The sequence below is a fragment of the Barbus barbus genome (genome assembly GCF_936440315.1).
Source record: "Barbus barbus genome assembly, chromosome: 10".
Taxonomy (NCBI): Eukaryota; Metazoa; Chordata; class Actinopteri; order Cypriniformes; family Cyprinidae; genus Barbus; species Barbus barbus.
This window is the reverse complement of record NC_136738.1, coordinates 2,230,731-2,250,648: the sequence shown is the minus strand read 5'-3', so window position 1 is coordinate 2,250,648 and position 19,918 is coordinate 2,230,731. Positions and strand designations below refer to the sequence as shown.

Genomic DNA, 19,918 nt, shown 5'->3' with positions numbered 1-19,918 from the left:
ACACGCTTTCTTTCTTTCACTTTGAGCTCTAAAAGGAGCTTTGAAACAGCAAATGATCCGATCTTTAATGCAATTCTATTTCGTTCATTTATATATGTCTTTCACATTCATAGTAAAATAGTCAAATTGAAACTGTATAACAATATTTTACTGCAGCCAAAAAACTAAGAATCATAACTGGAATATATGAGGATAGTAAAAGTAAAATGTCAGAACGCAATAATTTGCGCCTGCACCCCAGTGTGCACACTATCCATCCTACATTATATGTGATATTAGTAATTTTCAATAATAGTTAGGGCAGATAGGGTGCACATTGGGATGCAGGGTGTGACTTCGGCTTTGTAACAGGAAGTAATTCATTCTTTAAGAAAAATGTGTATGTGACCCTGGAGCACAAAACCAGTCATAAGCAGCACAGGTATAGCCAACAATTCGATTGTTCTTTTATGCCAAAAATCATTAGGATATTAAGTAAAGATCATGTTCCATGAAGATATTTTGTAAATTTCCTACCGTAAATATATCAAAACTTCATTTTTGATTAGTAATATGCATTGCTAAGAACTTAATTTGAACAACTTTAAAGGCCATTTTCTCAATATTTAGATTTTTTTGCACCCTCAGATTCCAGATTTTCAAATAGTTGTATCTCAGCCAAATATTGTCCTATCATAAACCATACATCAATGGAAAGATTAATTATTCAGCCATAAAATTGACCCGTATGACTGGTTTTGTGGTCCAGGGCCACATATATTTCATTTAAATATGACAGGTACAGGTTTATAAATGAGTGAGAAAGAATGATTGTCATTTTGCATAACAAAACCAAAACTTTTATGTTATTTCACTGTATTATTTGTATTAATAAATATATTTTCCACAAATGTAAATGTTTTCTGTACGTTTGGACATTAATAATGAACGAGTAAAATTTCAATAATAATAACAACACAAAGCCCAGGTGTATTGTTTATTCTTGTTCCATATTTGTTGTTATACATACGTCTCATCGGTAAGAGGCGCTAGGTCTTAATAAAACTAAATGAATTCACAAACCTTGCATTTTACTGAATAAGTGGAAGACTTAACAGTTCTCAAATGTTACACACAGCAATGTGGCATTCCTCTGGAAAAGCAAACAGGAGCAGATCCACGGCTGTCACAGACCTGGAGGATTCTGGATGACTGTGTTGAAGCAGCTGATCCTTTGTCAGGTTTAAACTAACAGGACAGTGTTTGAGCTGAGCCTGTAACAATGAGTCTTGCACGCTCAGAGCGAAGAGAAAACGTGAGGAATCTGGGCCTGTGATCCCAGGCTGGGAGTGAGATTAGAGGCCGAGCGGCCCCGGGGCCTCAGAGAGGAGTCCGGCTCGCTCTCACACAGCCTCAGAGTCTCACGCGGAGGTTTTGATGGAACATGTCAGCAGACTCATTTTGAGCTCGAGAACGGAGAAACAGACTCACAGGGAGCACAATTTGCTGTTTGTTCAGAAAAGATCTGGCACTGAGATGCATTCACAGACTTGTATACGACGCACACTGAAAATATGTCACATCTCTCAGTGCATTCAGTCAGAAACTCCCTGCGAGGCTGTAACACACACCACGTCCAAATATGTGGGCTCCCCTCGGACAAGCTTTCTTTCAGCCCCTCTCTCCTATTTTAGTTTCAAATAAAGTTAGAAATGACAATAGAGTGCCTATAAGGCCATCAACAGCCTATGCATTTAATAAAAACAAGTCATAATAAGTAACGATAAAAGACCATCCCTTATGGTTTTATTGTAGTAACCATGGTTTTGTGGCGTATTGATAACCATTTGTATAACCACAGTTTTACTACAAGTACCACAATTATGATTAGTCTAGCAAAACCATGGTTAATTTGTGGTTAACTACAGTAACCATGTTTTTTTTTTGTTTTGTTTGTAGTAAAACCATGGTTATTTTTCATAAGGGATAAAAATCCTATGGGGAAAAAAATAATTGTTAATTGATTTCATTCAACGGGAAATTTCCTGTAGTTTTACAGCAAAATACAGTTTTTGGAAGTGAAAAATAAGTCATTTTATAATACACAGAGGAAAATGTGTAAACTGATATTCCCGAATTCCTTGCTACTGTAGTTTTTAATGGTAAAGTTCTGGCAACCAAAGCCTGCTGTGTTTATTTTTTTTACAGTGTACTACGTAATTTCTCATGGTTCATTATGTGTCTTTGGGGTTTAAACGCGACATGGGGAAATGAGATGCTGATGCATTGTGGGATTGATGTCTGTGTGTGACCTGACATAGTGCTGTGTAATGGCCCTGTCTCCAGAGGGGGGTGAGGTGGGCAGGGAGTCACTGGGGAAAGAGCCCCTGTTTGGACTGCCCTCCGTGTGAACATTTTTGTCCCTACATTCACAAAAGACCTTACAAAAAAAGAGAGCGAGGGAGGGATGGGGGTGTCAGTAGACGACGGCTGAAGAGTTTGCATGATTGAACCATTTCAAACACCTTTCAGCTACACTTATTGCACACACAACAGCATGCTTGAGCCACAGCACCACATCACTCTCACACTCTCCAGGAGATTCGTTCATCAGCCTGTGGTATTATCATCAGTGAATGAGATGACTTTAACTACAAATTATGGTCTACATATGAAATGGCCCAGATTGAAATAAGAAATGTGATTCTGATGTGAAAATCCGAAACATTTTTGATCAGTGATTGTATGTAATCATTTTTTCCTTATAATTATGGTCAATCCATTGGCATCAACTTTTTTAAAAATCTTTCCGTAGCAGTTTGGCTGAAATAGTGCAGTGCATACCAATTTAATACACCTATATTACTGTTCAGAAGTTTGGGGAGAGTACAATTGATTTTTTCATGTTTTTTTAATGTCTCTTTTGCTCACCAAGGTTGTTTATATTTGATAAACTTTTGATTGATTTAATGTGGACTTTCTGAAAACAAGTATTCATTACTCTCACCAAAAACTTCCCTACCTCAAACTTTTGAACAGTAGTGCAATCAGGGGAAAAACATGTGATAGAGTGATTATGATTCATTATAATGCTTAAGTACCTTCACATGAATTTCAGCTTTATATTACCAGTCATTTAATCAAATAAAAAGCCAGCCATAGTTCTGTATGTAAAGTGTCCATCATGTGAGGACATGCATTCTTACAGCATGATTACCACTAGGTGGTGTGTGTGTGTGTGTGAGCATCCAAAACACGTTAGAAGTCTAGTGCCAAAATACAAATATTTTCATTACTCCACATTTTTGTTCTCAGCAAGAGATTAAACATTTCTAATGACACTTGGAAGGCTTTCTTTAATATTCCTGGGGTCTCCTTGATACCAGCACCAACTAATAATCATACTTCACATCATCCAACAAACATCTCATTACTGGAAAAACGGTTAAACTCACACATCATCAAATAACACCCTCAGACGTTTGGAGCGAGTGCAACTTTATTCTGTTGAGTTCCATACACACATAACAAGAGACTATTTGGTGAATGTGGAGAAACATCCACTGAGACCGACAGCATCCAACACAGTATCCCATCATACATCACTGTCCCCGCGTTAAGAAGTTGTACATATGGATTATTAATATCTGACTGGTATTCCGCTCTAATTACAAAGAGTAGGCCACTACCCATATAAAAGTATATTAATATTGGTCCTACAGCGAGAGTGTTCTCTACTTCAATACATATCCTAAGGAGATATACAAAGCGCTTGATAAAACGTTATCAATTTGTTTTTGAGCAAGAAATATTTGGATTCTTGTGCCGTTGCCAGAAGAGATGGCTGCTTTTACATTCCTGAGTACTGATCTACGATATTAATCACAGGCTGTGAGATTACTTCAGGTCAAACACAGAGGTCCCGTACTGATTCACAATGCTGGTATAAAAGTGCTGAAGTATTCCAGGTTCATGTCGTGTTGTTGTTTAAGGCTCAAAACAATACCTTCCTTAACTACAAGAGTGAACAAGAAAAAAACAGGAACTCTGCCAAAATGCCTCCCAACTGCGAGGAACCTCACCCCCTGCACACAAAGCACCGCAAGCGGCCCATCCGTGACAACCTTCCCACAGCACTTCTGAGCTTTACGCTGAAAATCCTAAATTACTCCCGGAAGTGAATGACACAGTGTTCAATTAGTACTACTGTTGTCCATTAAAGGGATAGTTCAGTCAAAAATGAGCATTCTGTCATCATTTACTCACCCTCATGTCCTTCCTAACCTGTGTGGCATTCTTCTGTGGAACACAAAATAAAGTTTTGAAGAATGCTGGGAACCAAGGCGTTTTGGTGCCCATCGACTTTCACAAAAAAAAAAAAAAACGACGACGACATCTCAAAATATCTTATATGTTCCACAGAAGATGGGAAACCATACAATTTTGGGAGAACTATTTCTTTAAGTCGCCGTATAACTCCATCATTCTCCATCTACAATGACTGTCTCTGAGCCACAGGAAATGTTCTCTTTGGCCAAGTCTACAGAAGCACTTGCGTGAGCTGCATAAAATGACAATCTTTCATCAGGCGCTACTTGATTTCATACAAAATAATGATTAAAAACAACTACAGCACAGATGCTCAATAAGGAAGATTTGGAAACGTCTGCTCCATGATGAAAACGCCATTTAGACACTGAAACGGACAGAAAATCTGTGCTGTTTTTAATTGCTTGAATCTAGTGGTACACACACACACACACAAACTGAAATTTCCCAGAAAGCATGCATTAAATCAATCTAATGATAATATTGTGCTCTGACTTTGTAAACTATTTCATTGGATATCACAGTAAACATTGCATGAATGTTTTGATCGACATCTGCATTGTGAACTACCTGGACATGTATGCGTTACATTTTTGCAGTTTTGTACTTGTCATGTCCTTCTTTCAAACATTCCTCGAGCTAAATCAGCTTAATCTTTGCAAGAGGTGAGAAAACATCTCGTCTGTCCACCCAGATCCTGTCTTGCCCTCCTCTTGCTCTCTCACTTTGTTCAGAGTTCGGGCCCATATGCATTTTACAACTATGCAAACAAAAGAATCGGGTTTACAGGCCACTCGTCCTGTAGCCGTTAAGCGGCGTTCCCTCTCACACTCGCTAGTCTCATCTTTAGCACCTTTCTGTCTCATCGCCACCAGTGAGAAAGGAAGAGGAGAAAAAGCAGAGAATCGGTTCCCTCCTGTCAGGACTGAACGGAGAAGGCAACGATTCAGTCCCGGGGACCTGCATCAACCCAGAATTCATTCTACCGGGTCTCTTGGTCTAATCTGATATGGCATCATTTGCATTCAATGATGTGCCGGTCCTAGTACGACAAACGATTCTCGCAAATGCGATCCACTGCAAACTATTATAAAATATACACTGCGTCTCACAAAAACAGATCTATGCAGCCACCTCAGTACTGAGAAAGATCATTTAGATTCATGTTCATCGCGATCTGAGACACATTCTCAGGTTCACTCATCTATGAAAGGTAGAGGAAAAATAAAAAGCTAAATATCACAAACCCAACCCCCCCCAAAAATGGCCTTTGTTCTTTGAGAACAAGCACAAAGCTAAAAATGTGCATTGCAAAGGCAACGTTTCATCTTCTCACCCAACCAAAGCTATTATTAATAACCGCTTTGTTCTCTAAGAGTCACTTATTATTATTTTTTTAATCGTCTTCGATAATTGAAATGTGCAGGGTATGCGGATGCAGTTGCTGGGATGCTGGTTGAGGGGCGTGTCTAACTCTCTGACAGACAGGAGGAGGGGGAGGAGCCTGAGGGCTGCTGGGAAAGCATGCAGGTTCTTCGTGAGACTCTCGGCTCGGGTTCGGGCGTGAGACGGGCGGCGCTCTGGTTCTTGAGGTTGTTGAGCTCCTGTGTGGGCATCAGTGGTTTGGGAATGCTGACCAGGCAGAACGCAGAGCCGCTCTTGGGGATGAAATTGACCTTGTTCCTATCTGGGCACAGGAACTGTGGGATCTCCCGTGGAGGCCTGGACCTGAGGAGATGAAATAAGACGTTGAGAAGCTCTGACTCCGCTTTGAAGTCAGTGTAAATGTAATGCTATCATGGTTTCAAGGTTCAGAGAGCAACACAATGAGCGTGGAGAGAGCAGATAAAGCAGCGGATCAGGACACACTGCAGAACTCACTGCGTTTCCTCTGTGAAGACCTTGACTCGCTCACAGCCCTCGGGCGGCTCGCGTTTGAACATGTAGCTGTTGTTCGGCTTCGGGGATGAGGCGTATTTGGGCAGGGGTGAGCTGGGGGCCAGATCTGTGAACATGCCACAAAAAAATTAGTAGGATGTCAATACAGCTCAGACAGGATTATTAGCGGAGATGATGTGCGTCCAAAATTGAACAGAGCGCTAAACAATTAGTTGACTGCCAGTCTTAAAGGGATAGTTCACACAAAAATGAAAATTCTGTCATTAATTACTCACCCTCATGTCGTTCCAAACCTGCGAGACCTTCGTTCGTCTTCGGATCACAAATTAAGATATTTTTGATGAATTCTGAGAGCTCTCTGACCCTCCATAGACAGCAAGGATATTACCATGATCAACGCACAGAAACGTAGCAAGGACATCGGTAAAATAGTCCATGTGACATCAGGGGTTCAACCGTAATTTACGAAGATACGAGAATATATTTGAAACATAATCAACGGGTTTGGAACGACATGAGGGTGAGTAATTAATGACAGAATTTTCATTTTGGGTGAACTATCCCTTTAAGGAAGCCCTGTATAATTACGGTCCACCAGATCAATGTTGTTATTGTAAACTAAAACTATTTAAAAATATCATTAATAGGAATAAAGCTGAAATAAAATATAAATATTAGCTGAAAAAATAAAACTATTAATGTTGCCTTTGCAACTATCTGAAGTGGAAGACTACATGGTGGAAGTTGAAGTACTTAAAATACTAAAACTAAAAATGTGATTAAAGTAATTAAATAAAGCTAAATAGAAAAAAAATTAAATGGCACATAAATTGACCAAAAGTTAAATTAAAATTAAAATAAAAAGATAAAAAAAGCCAAATTATTCATTATTAATTACTAACATTAATAAACACCATAATAGTATCCAAGTAATACTAAAATAACAGCATGAGATCCTCCATCTCTAGGGTTGGAAATAACAGCTAGATAAAGTGCAGCAAATTGGCATTTTGAAAAGCTGAATTACTCTTAAATTGACGCAGCATCTTAAAAATGCAATGTTCATGTTGCGACTAAGCAGCCATGACGTTCATCTGCGCGTGAACGCAGACCCAAATTAAGCAGACTGCACAGTTCTTCAATAGGGTATCTGACATATATTCAACAAATTTGTAGAATTAATATGTATAACCTTTTATTGCACAAAACATCATAATCCTCACAAAAAAAATGGAGACGTATGGATGACAGGAACACTACTTGATGTGGATGATCAATCAGTTATTTAGTTTAAGCTACTAATGAAAGTATAGCACCGTCAGGCCCATATAACACATCTGAACATGTTTAAATTCATCCCGCACATTTTCACACACAATCAATGCAGAAAATGCGTGTGCAGTGTCTGTGTGGGCCTCAGGACATGTGAACAGCCCTGAGTGTGTATGTGGGTGTGAAAATATGTGAGCTGTACCTTTCTCACGGCCGTCAACCAGAGTCTCGTCCTCGTGGGGAGATGGACTATCGCTGCAGGGCTCGCTTGGCACGCTCAGGAACGTGGGTGAGATGGACTGAGAGCGGCTGCTGCTGTTGCTGTGGTTACTGCCCGCTGCGGTGCCCAGGGGCGTCTGTGTGTCAATGCTGCGGGAGCTGGCGCTGCGTTGGCAGAGAGGAGGAGGAGCCCGATGCCCATCCGGAGCCTCCTGAGGCTGGCCAGAGGAAAAAGTGCAACGATCATACACAACAGAACACAGAAAACTAAACTTCAGATAAACACACACTCAGTGTCTTAGGGACCCCAGATTATGTAACTTTTTTTTGCAGCATCATGTCAGGCACACTCACAATAAACTGCTCCTCTCTGTCTCCTGTGTCTCGGATAATGATGCGCTCGATCTCCTGATTCAGCCCCTCCACGCTGTTCCGGAAACGAGAGACGGAGGACTTGGAGATGGGGATAGAGATCAGGACGCTCTTTGGAATAGGAGCCTGGAACAGGAGAGAGTGAAGAGTGTGATTATTTGCTATAATGTGATGCTTTAATGCAGATCATGTTGGAGGCTTAACCCAGTGGTTTGTGCATATGCTTAGACTCAATGATGCTTATATGGGAAAGATGAGCTTGAGTCAGCCACTCGTCAAGTTTCTGTCCCATTCCCCTTTTTACATTACTAAATATATAAAATAACAAAAGCTATACATGTTTATATATTATCTATCTATCTATCTATATATATCTATATATACTTGATTTTGTATGATTACCCTTATATTTTATGCTACTAATAAAAAAAAACAAATCTATGTATTATATAATTTCATTTATAATATACTGATTTAATATTTATAATTTACTATATTATATTAAATATAGAGTGTTAATATAAATAAAATACTAAGAGGAAATCACTTTTTGCTCCTACATTAATTTCTAGTTATAGGTTATTTTTGTTACTAATAAAAAAAAAAAAAAGTAAAAAAAAATGTTTAGACTTGAATTATATATTTTATGTAACAATTTTTTAATTTTATATGACTTACCTCATTTTATGCAACTAATAAAAATATATATTATAGAATTTAATTTCTAATATACTATTTAATATTATATTTATAATAAATTTTAATATAACATGATATTATAAATAATAAATACAAAAAAAGAATTAAATCATTAATTTCAGGTTATATCTAAGGTTATATATTTTTGTTATTAATACAAAATAAAGTTTTTAATAATTAAAAATGATATATTATATGTAATATGATATATATTATAAAAAATGAAAACATACAGGAGGAAGTCAGTTTTTGTTCTCCCAGTTTAGCACTAACAGGCACATGTGCGTTTTTCCCCCAAGTTTGTAACTGAGTGGTCAACTAAAAGCATCAGGACAGCAATGAAGATAAAAGGGTGTATGTGGTTGGTGTGTGTGGGGGGGTGCAGTGTGCATAACAGAGACACGACCTCAAAATGAGAACATATGGCACTGAAAGAAAAAACTGCCTGTGTGAAAACTTACAGCAACAGCATCACACAGCAGCTGAACATTCCCACACTTCAGTTTCCACATGATGCTAAACACTAACAGAGGTTCGTCTTATCACAGCACAGCACACAGACTCGTTGCAAGGTAGCGTGTTGGTCTCCTCTGCAGATCAGTGAGTTATGTAACTCCGTCTCGCTGGCCGACTTCTGATCCTCGCTTGCATGTCTTCGATGCAAACCTCACAACTAAACCAGGACACATAGCGAGATACAGTGACGCATGCAAACCACATGCTTAGTTAAATCAGCATGCACATCTACAGCATGTGCCGTCTATGCTAACAGCTGCCGTTTATGACGGCAAAAACTTCACCTTTCCCGAAAGTCCACTTCCTGTCATCCTGTCAGAGAGGGGGTCCGGTCTTCCTCCTGGTCCACCAGTCTCTCTCCCTCTCGGCTCATGCTCTGGATTTTAGTTCTCTCGGCCCCCCTCCTTCCTGTGTCTCTTCATCATGTCTGCCCTCTCTCTCTCGTTCTGATATTTCTCCTCCAAGTGTCTTCTCCATCCCACCCCCTCTCTCAAAACAGAGCGCTGCGTTCGCCGTCGGCCCTCCCCCTCTTCTTTCTCAGTCTACGAGGGAACAATGTGAGGGCATTAGCAGGACGTTGCTGAGAGTTGTGTGGCCCTGCAGTGGCCCTCGCTTAAAGCACGCCAGATCTGCTTCATTAACATCTCAATAGAGCGAGCCAGGCTTTAAACTCGCATGCAGCATCACTACTGCTCCGACGTGCATGTGTGCGTTTAATCATATTGTTTCAACATAAAAGTGCTCTGGAGCCTTTTCTTCTGGGTGGTTTGTTTGGTTGTTTATCTGCTCATCAGGATAGAAAACAGCTGAGAGACACCCTGACCCTCGAGGTCACCTCCAAACAATACGTTAAGATATTTTTCGGTGATTTCCTAGCAACTTTCTGGTGAGCGGTCGCTAGGAGGCAAATATTTATTTACGTATCAGATTTCCAGTGGCGTGCTGTGACATTAACAGAAATAATGTACGACCTGACCCAAATTGAAGGAGGACACGACACTCGTGGACCCCCGGGTCATTCCCACACTGTCAGCGCCACTGATCTGACCGGTGTCGAGTCTGTCGACTTCAAACAGAAGAAACCCGGCTCAGCAGTTTGGTGACGTCTATAGAGGCCGGACAGGATTGCTAACAATCCCATACATAGGAGGTTCCAATTAAGGTGCTGTAACCACAAGCCAAAGGTGTGAAGAGTGTGAAAAATGTGTTTAAAGTTGCAGGGTAACAGGAAGTAGCGTCCAATTTTCTTTTCTGTACTGACGTATATGAATGAAATGGACAATTCAAAGAAAATAAATGTAACGACTGTAGTCGACTGTTAGAAAGGGACAGAGTTTAAGCAGGTTAAATGATTGTAGAAGTCAGAGTTTCAAATAGCAGCACTTTTCCAAAATGTGAAGGCCAAATGCTTATAGGATGCAAAAGTGCCTGACCTTTATTCAGCGGCCTTGGTTCTCAAAATATTTTTCCCCATAGGGATTTATTTTAAGGAGCTATGAGCCATGAACCAAACCGAACAGCTACGAGGTGAATCACAACAATATAAACTTTGATTTGAAGCATAATAAGAAGAGTCAAAAAGGAAAAAGCCTATTCACTCAAGTACTGTAACATTTGCTTAGTAACACGTGCTTCTGCCAAACTCTACTTAAATCAACCAGGAGTTGCACTGCTCATGAACTTCATGTGAGCAGCTACGTAGCTTCAGTTCCAAATTAGTCAACTTATGAGGCTTCATTTCAGTCCATATGCCACTTTAGAACTCAACTACAATTGAGGGGTGAATGTGGACTGAAATAAAACTGCATATATACACAACTTCAGTTGCCCTGTTGCTTTTAATTGTATCAAAATTACAAGGAGGATTTAAAAAAACAAAAAAACTCAGTGTCCATGGACACGCACTGAAGCCTCGTTTAAAGAGTTGGTGAAAGTCTTCCCGACAGCATGTAAAGGGCCTTTCTTCACTGGTATGGAGGCCTGTATTGGTTACCACAGTCTGCGTTTAAAACAAGAGGTTAGACAGAAGAATCCCTTTCAAAGGTCTCCAGGCCTTGATAGCTATTTCACGTCAGCCTTTCTTTGACCACTGTGGTCTTTATAAAAACAAGAGATTCATGGGGTTGAAGTTGTTGACCGGTGCTTAACTAAAGGTTTGTGGAGAGAAATAAAGGCACGACCCCTCCAAAGCCCCACGCAAGCTCAAATGACTCACGACGCATGTCTTCGATCTCATTGGATTCACAACAAAAAAAATTACTCAAAAAACTCAGATCAAACAAAACCTGAGAAGTTTCTATTGTTGTGGTTACTCTTTGAATAGAAGGTTAGAAAAATACAAGTTGCAAATGATCAAAAAAACCTAATCCATCAGAAGTACTGCCAATGAATTCATCAACCCCCACAAAAATAACAAAAAAATGAGAAAAGGAAGTTTTTTTTTGTTTTTTTAAAGTTGGTTTTACACAAAGTGCTTAAAGAAAACGCATGCTGTTGACAGATACTAATTTGTATTTAACCTGAAATGTTGCTTTAATGGAGTCCAATTCATTTCCAAATGTAAGACTTCGGAATGAGATCAAACTAAAGCTAAAATGTGACCCTGGAGCACAAAAGCAGTCTGAAGTCGCTGGGGTATATTTGCAGCAATAGCCAAAAATACACTGTATGGGTCAAAATTATTGATTTTTCTTTTTTGCCAAAATCATTAGGATATTAAGTAAAGATCATGTTCCATGGAGATATTTAGTAAATTTCATAGTGTAAATATATCAAAACTTAATTTTTGATTAGTAATATGCATTGCTAAGAACTTCATTTGGACAACTTTAAAGGAGATTTTCTCAATATTTTAATTTTTTTGCACCCTCAGATTCCAGATTTTCAAATAGTTGCATCTCGGCCATATATTGTCCTATCCTAACAAATACATCAATGGAAAGCTTATTTATTCAGCTTTCAGATGATGTATAAATCTCAATTTCGAGAAATTGACACTTATGACTGGTTTTGTGGTCCAGGGTCACATATGAGTAGCGTGCTTCATCATTTCCTCCAAATGCTCCAGGGATGGCACACAGACTGCCTCTGCACTCCTCATTTCTGACACTAGCTGGCACTGCGGACTCCACACAGAGAATAGCAAGAATGCAGGAAAAGATGTGCTCAATCCTTCAGGCACAAAAACAACAGTCAAGCCCAGAAAGCAGCCAAAAACTGTTAATTATTGATCATTGAGCACAGCATATGACAGACAGAAGAGCAGAGGAGATAGAGAACAAAGCCAGTAGGTGTGTGTTTGTGTTAGGATCCTTTATCATTGGCCTTTACCCTGCAATCCATCACATATGGGCACTCAAACTCTGAATGTCATGAAGATCTGGGTCTGCCAATATCCCTGACAGGACTAACAACCTGACCGCACAGTGCTACGCGTACAGTACAGCCACACTAGCTCATGTTGAAGAACAATTAAAAAAGAGGGGTGTGTAGAGGAAAATTGTGACAATGACTGGGGCGATTTCAAATGTGCTTTGGAAAGGTGGGAAAACTTTGAGCTATGAGACTTGCAGTTGCAAGTTTTTATTGTTGAGCAACCACTTATGTGTTAAAATCAAGGACATTTTGATTGTCCATTTCATGACCCCTTTCCACATGCACAACTCATGCACTCCAGAGTTGTTTGTCCACTGGACGTTAGTTCTTACAGTTACTGCCATACTGCTTATACACCTAGCATGGCTAAGGAGTACAAATTGAGAATCACGTTCAAGGTAACTTATGAATTTTAGTCAGAATGCCAAAATGAGGCTGTGATGGAAGGAAGTAGAGTCTGCTTAACATTTCATAACTTCAGGTCCAAGGTCATGCTTAATTTTCACAACCCTTGTTTTTGTACACTGGAGATTTGCGGAAAGATTAAGTTCAAAGCGACAACTTACACAAGAATGGATTTATGAATGATTTACACAGCATTTAGTTTTGCTGAGGTTTCATGAATGAGGCCCATTGAACAGATATGCTAGAACTAACACTAAAGCTAATACATCTAGGGAGTAACAGAGAACTAATATGAAGGATGTTATTGTTTAGTCACAGCGGACACCACATTTAATTTAACACGAATGAGATGAGGCTTGAGGAACAGAAGTATAGGTCATGTCTAATTCATAGGTGCCTCAAAATTTCGTACTTATGCACTATTTTGTACTATCAATAGTGTTCAAAAAGTGCATTTTAAATACATGGATAATGTACTCGAAACAAAGAAATGACAAAAAAAAAACATGCACTTAACTGTTGCAGCTTAATTTATATATTGGAAGGAGAAGGGCTATCAGACTACAATGATGGATGGCAAAACATTTAACATTCATTTACCAGACAGTAGAGTAAAAAGTGCAGTAAAAGTGCGCAATTTGGGACACTTTGTTCACTGGAAATTTGTGGAAAGACGTTTCAATGTATTTATAGCTGAACTATTGACACAGGTACACAACAGAACACCACAGAATGAACAGATACTACCAACTTCGATACTACTATTCATTTGTAACAAATATCTACTCTAAAGTTTGATAAAGTTTGTTACAAACAGATCCCAAGCCTGAAGAAGAGGCGCACATCTCCACGGCTGTTCACCCGTGTTTCTGTGTCTCCTCTGATGTTGTTGTTCTTTTCTTCTCATGGAGCTGCTGACCTTATGGCCGGATCTCTCATAAAGGTCTTCAAATGCAACTTTCATTCTTATTCCCCCCTCTTCAGGGCTTTTATTTCTGGAAAGAATGCCATTTTCATGACTGCCACTTCATCTTTAGCTGCTTTCCACACACATAATGGGAAGAACACCCCCACGTATACCCAACGCAGCCCTTGAGACGACACACACACACACACACACACACACAAAATCAATCCTCCCCCTCGACACAAGAGGTCACGCTGTGGGTGTTCTTTAGGAAAGTGCGTTTACATCAGAGTGCCAAGACAAAAAGGAAGTAGAAGACAGAGAGAAATGGAAGTTTACGATAAAATTTGGGGGTTGAACTTGGTCAGACTAAAGTGCCTATGGTCATCAAACAATTACAGACAGAGAGTTTACAGTCTACATCACCCACTGGGCGGCACACGGCCCCGATGGCCCAGCTGAGAAACATCACGACCACTCAGCCTGAGGCGCAGAAACATGCCTTTCTCACCTCACGTCCAAATAAATGCATGCTTGTTACAATTACCAGGCCTGTGCATCTCTCCGGCTCTAGACTCAACCTCAGCTGCTTCAAATTACGGCTAATACACAGCATAGAAACTCCCTGAATAAATAAACCTTCAAAAGACAAATCCAGCTCCACTTCGGCTGCTATGAAGAGAACTACAGGAATCTGGAGGCATACACTGATGATACACCGTTCAATCAACCCTGCGTACCTCTGCTGGAGGGGACGGCGCTTACAGATGCGAGTGTGTGTTTGTGTATAGCTAAATGATCACATGGTAGTCTGGGTTTCTGGAATAGCAGGTTAGCACTTCCACATGTTTTCTCACGCTGAGGCTATGCTGCGAGAAAACAAGAGAACTGGAGCGAGGGGAGAGATGTTTTGGTCTTGAGGGGCCCGAAATCATGAACCTCTCACAGCTCGTCTCAAATCATTCCTTCTTCAGCAAAACCACACGTTGCAGAACAAGAGTATGGTTGTGCATAACAGTAAACTAATACAATACCGTAACTAGTTCTGCAGTATAGACATGGGATGTGAGATTGCTCAATGCGTTAACAGTTAACAAGTGCAAGGTTTTTGAAGTCAATAAACAATGTACATGACATTAATAACTGATATCAATTGACACAAACTACCATTCAAATGTTTGGGGTCATTAAGTTTTTTTTACCGTGTTTTTGAAAGAATGTTCACCAAGGCAGCATTTATTTGATAAAAAAAATACAGTAAAAACGATAATTGTGAAAATAACTTTTACTACCATTTTAATAAGTTAATTATATATTCAGCAGCCGTTACTCCAGTTTCACATGACCCTTCAGAAATCATTCTATTATGCTGATTTGCTGCTCAAGAAGCCTTTATTATTATCAATGTTGTCATAGAAAGGGCTACCATATCCCACAATGCAATGCAAACAACCTCGTTCTGACTCTTTATTTGACCCAATGTTAAGACACTTGTTCACAAAATTGAATTGTAATTGAATCATACCAAGTTAATAACAGGATGCCACTAATTATATATGGAATGCAATGGGGTCATGTGACAATGATTCATTATACTACCAAATATATAACTTAGAATAATGTGTAGTGTTAAACTATTTTTAGTATTAGTAAGTAGTAGGTAACATGATGTATACAGTATAATACACATTCAATAGTAAGCTAGTATTCCATTCTGAACAGACTTTGAGTGGGGAATCTGTAAGGTGTTCGACTGCACCGCTCAAATCAGTATTCTTGTCCAGCTCAGGGTGAGCTGTGAATAGTCTGGTGTTTTGTGCAACAGAGTCTGAGTACAGTTTAGAGGATTAAATACAAAAGATGAATACAGTGAGACGACAGATGGTGCTTGAGCCCGCCACATGCACTTAAACTAACAACAAAAAAAAAAAGAGCCCCAGCCGCACAACGGGCCCCAAAAACACACATCGAGCGGGCCGGACAGAGTGTGGCCTTTAATTGACTGGCTGGCAGCTATAGTACAGTAAAGACCAGGCGTGTGTCACATTCACCACATGCTGGACTAATTCATGGACAAACACAAAACAGAGCGAGAGCGAGAAAAGGACGGAGGTAAGGAGGGAGGCCGCAGTAATTTATTCACTGTTTCTGTCTTTGTGAAGAGAGGTCTTTCACTCTGAAACAGCCTGCAAGCCTGCACCTGGCCTTGCCAATTAAGACCAGAGTGCAAGCGTGCACACACACACACACACACACCATGACACGCTTTTACACAGTGGTATGCACACTTACCCACTCATGTGCTTTGAGAATGAGTGAGAGAGAGAATGTGGCAAAACTATGCAGACATTCAGTGGCTTATAGTGTGGGGAGGTATTATAAAGGGGCCACAGGAGACAACTTCTAGTTCCCAAATCCTTTTGTCACCTTCAAAACTGCTGTGTTGATGATACACGACATTTGTGTTTGGTTTCTTCCTCTGCTTATATGGCGTTAAGTCCACTCACTGCACTGTGCTACGCTTATGTCAATAAACAGACTTTCGCTCTCTCGTGTATCATTAATATGGCAGACTTGACTGGCTGAGGATTTTTAAATAGGTTTAATCACCTATAGCTACAGTATGACTTCAGAAGAGTTGAAAAGTAGCGCACGAGTAGCCTACTGTAGGCCTACTGGAAAAAAGTTGAGTTTTTTTTTTTTCGATGAAGAGAAAAAAAGCATCTGCTAAATTAATGTAAATAATGTACACTATCACACAAAAATTTGGGTTTCATCATTAATAATAAGAAATGTATCCTGAGCAGCAAATCAGCATAATAGAATGATTTCTGAAGGACCATATGACACTGAAGACTGGAGTAATGATGCTGAAAATTCAGTTTTACTATTACAGGAATACATTCTATTTAAAAATATATTAAAATATAAAAGTTCATTTAATTTGCAATAATATTTCCAAATATTTTGATCAAATAAATGCAGCCTTGGTAAGCATAAGACTTCAAAAACTTACTCTCTTACCATTTAAAAGGTAATGTATACATATATACTATTAAATTTGGACAAAAAAACCTACAGCAAGAGACTCAAAAATAACTGTTCCTGTTGGTAACCATCACCACAGGTAACCTTCTCCACCGGGTCTTCTGGGTTCAGAGCGAATGAGAAAGAGCTCACCTGTGATTGGCTGAAAGCAGCATGGTTGCCATTGAAGGGAGATTTGCGTTCCTTGTCACGATGGTGACGACTGCCGTGTTTACTGCGCTGGAGCTGCTGCCTCAGCTTCACAATCTGAAACAGACAGAGAGAGTCAGGACAGACATTATTCCTCACTTCAAGTGAACTTTCAAATCTCTTGATTAAATAAAAGACAGCATATAATTCAACTACATTGATGGCAATACCATCAGGATTTATTGTACTGTATGTCTTATTAAACTCTATCCCCGAGTGAGTCAGCCCGGGTCAGATGGTATTGTTAATTGTCTCATGACACTACAAGTAATTTGTTTCATACACAAACACCCACCCAGACCCTCTCTCCACCCCAAACACATGCTTTTAAAAACACTTATGATCAATTACATTAGTACTCTTTCCTTTATAAACATCCGTCTGTTAAACAAAAAACAGATACACCCTCCCGTTCACGCTCTCTTTACCCCAGCCTAGGGAAGAGAAAGTCAATACATGTACAGATGGGATCGGACGTCGAGTTTAAGTCCAGCCTCAAGTCTGTAAATAGTGGCTATGAGCAAAGCCCTTGATGAGAAGTTACAATAATTTCACATTTCACAACATTAATTCCCATAAAAGCATTTCTGACCAGGGCTTAATGGGTCCGTGTGGGCTTTATCGGTGTGTGACTGTAGTGAAGAGGTTTTGGTGTGGTTTATTGCTCATTTATGTGGTGATTGTACCACAGACAACAGCTCTGTTCCAAAGCTACAACAGGTCCCTTACTGCCTACTGAGGCCTGTTACCTTCTAAGGGAGCATCCTAGCTAAAACTGAACCTCACATTTGAGTGTGTCTGCGTGGGCAGCAATCAGCACTACTCATGCGAACCACAATAATACTGCATTTAAATAATGTCAGACCCACTCAGAATTACAAGATCCTGACTTCTTTGTCCCACTCACGTTTAAGACTTGTAATTACTAGCTAGAAACTAGCTTTAACAAGCTTCAATTTCAGTTTCGCTCATTCAATTTCTCTGATCCATCCATCTATCCTTATATCTCTTCATCTGTTCATCTATCCATTCATCTACTTATCCATCTGTCCATACTTCCATCCATCTACCAATCCATCTAGCTATCCATCCATGCACACACACCTACCTATACATACTTCCATCTATACATTTTACCGATTCATCAATCCACCATCTGGCTATCCACCCACCCACCCACCCACCCATCCATGGTGCCATCCATCCATTCACACTTACATCCACCCATATATCCATCATCTACCTATCCATCCATCCACCTACCTATCCATCCATCCATCCCTGAATGGCTCCAAGTAGAGCCTGTTAGTTGTCATTTTTTAATTCCTACAAGACATTTGAATTTACAGATCTATTTTATTGGAATCCCATTCAGTAATGAATAAACAAATAACATTTTCTTCACTCAGTCCTATGCCTTAAGGCCCGTTCACACCAAGGACGATAACTATAAAGATAAATATATAGTTCTAAAAATCATTCTCAATATTAAAGATTAAGTCCGCACCACAACGATAAAGTCACAGAGAAACAATTTCTTAGGAATCCATTTCAGAACGATTTTTTCCAGCTGATGAACGATAAAAACATTGACAACCAATCAGAATCAGAATTTTGTACTTAATATACTAAAAATTATTTAGTACTTAAGATAATCTTAAGATCATCTAAGAGTACTCAACTGTGCTATTTTGAGACACCATGAATATGAACTAAAATTACATTATGGAAGTGTACTTGTTTTTCACCTGGGATAACCTTCTGTCTACTGCTTTACTATTTAGACCAAGCAAGATATGCCATTCCAGATCTTCTATGATATCTCTAAACCTTGTCTAGGTTCACTAGGTATCCATCAGATTTGCCTACAGCGTGTGAGTGCACATATGACCTGCTGACTGTTTAGAGAATGATTAACTATGAAGTAGAACACACACAAGTTTAGAGTCGACTGAGTGGTGAGAGATGGCAGTTGAGATAACGAGTGGCAGAAGATAATGCATATACAGACGCCTGTGAAAGCCTGGCAATCAAGGTGCACGGCAGAGACATACGAAGGGAGGAGACCCTTGAAGTGGTGGAAGAGAGGAAGAAGACAGGCTGAATAGACAGAACAGTGTATGAAGCCACTGGAGGATGTGACAGGGGAAGGAAGGGTGCACACACAAACAGGAGGAAGGGAGGGTGTAATGCGAGGTGACACCAGGCTGCTTCTGGTTCACTAGAGCCTGCCAATAATATGATAATGACACAGCCTCCATCTTCCCCTCCCCATCAACCCAAACAGCCTGTTGCTGCACCGTCTCCTCATCTACAATCTCACACGGGGAGATAAAAACAACGAGGGGGTCCTGCCCCGGCCCTGCTTCTGCTGAATGGAACAAAGCACGGGGGAGGAGAGGAGATCAGGCCCTAAACGCGTCCTGACCTCTTTTAGCTGGTCAGTGCTGCCGCAGGAGGCTGAACGCTTGTGACAGCCCCTCTTCTTCTCTTCGCATTCATCGGCCCAGGCGCTGGGGGTCTGTGGGAGACACACATGAGACCGTCATGAAACAACAATACGTTTTGATCATCACAGCATTGCATTGTTCTTAGAGTATGCTGATACAGTCTTTTGACTCTTGTCCAAAATAAACTCACCAAAGCCAGCTGAGAAAAATTTGGGCTACTTGCCATTTAGCTTGTAACTTTGGGAATTGCAATGTTACC

General features: G+C 40.0%; 1 protein-coding gene across 2 annotated transcripts in view; it reads right to left on the bottom strand.

Annotated features, from left to right (window-relative positions):
• Nucleotides 1-3,456: 3,456 nt before the first annotated feature.
• fam117bb (family with sequence similarity 117 member Bb) overlaps nucleotides 3,457-19,918 on the bottom strand; it is a 36,194-nt gene continuing 19,732 nt past the window's right edge. The window contains exons 3-8 of one of the 2 annotated variants that reach the window (XM_079426984.1): nucleotides 19,638-19,730; nucleotides 17,153-17,266; nucleotides 8,053-8,196; nucleotides 7,682-7,916; nucleotides 6,190-6,313; nucleotides 3,457-6,036 (exon numbers count right to left, since the gene is read on the bottom strand). In XM_079426984.1, coding sequence (XP_079283110.1) covers nucleotides 5,778-6,036; nucleotides 6,190-6,313; nucleotides 7,682-7,916; nucleotides 8,053-8,196; nucleotides 17,153-17,266; nucleotides 19,638-19,730 — 969 coding nt within the window. In that variant the 3' untranslated portion in view covers nucleotides 3,457-5,777. The remainder of the gene's footprint in view (nucleotides 6,037-6,189; nucleotides 6,314-7,681; nucleotides 7,917-8,052; nucleotides 8,197-17,152; nucleotides 17,267-19,637; nucleotides 19,731-19,918) is intronic. The other variant, XM_079426985.1, reaches the window with a different exon arrangement.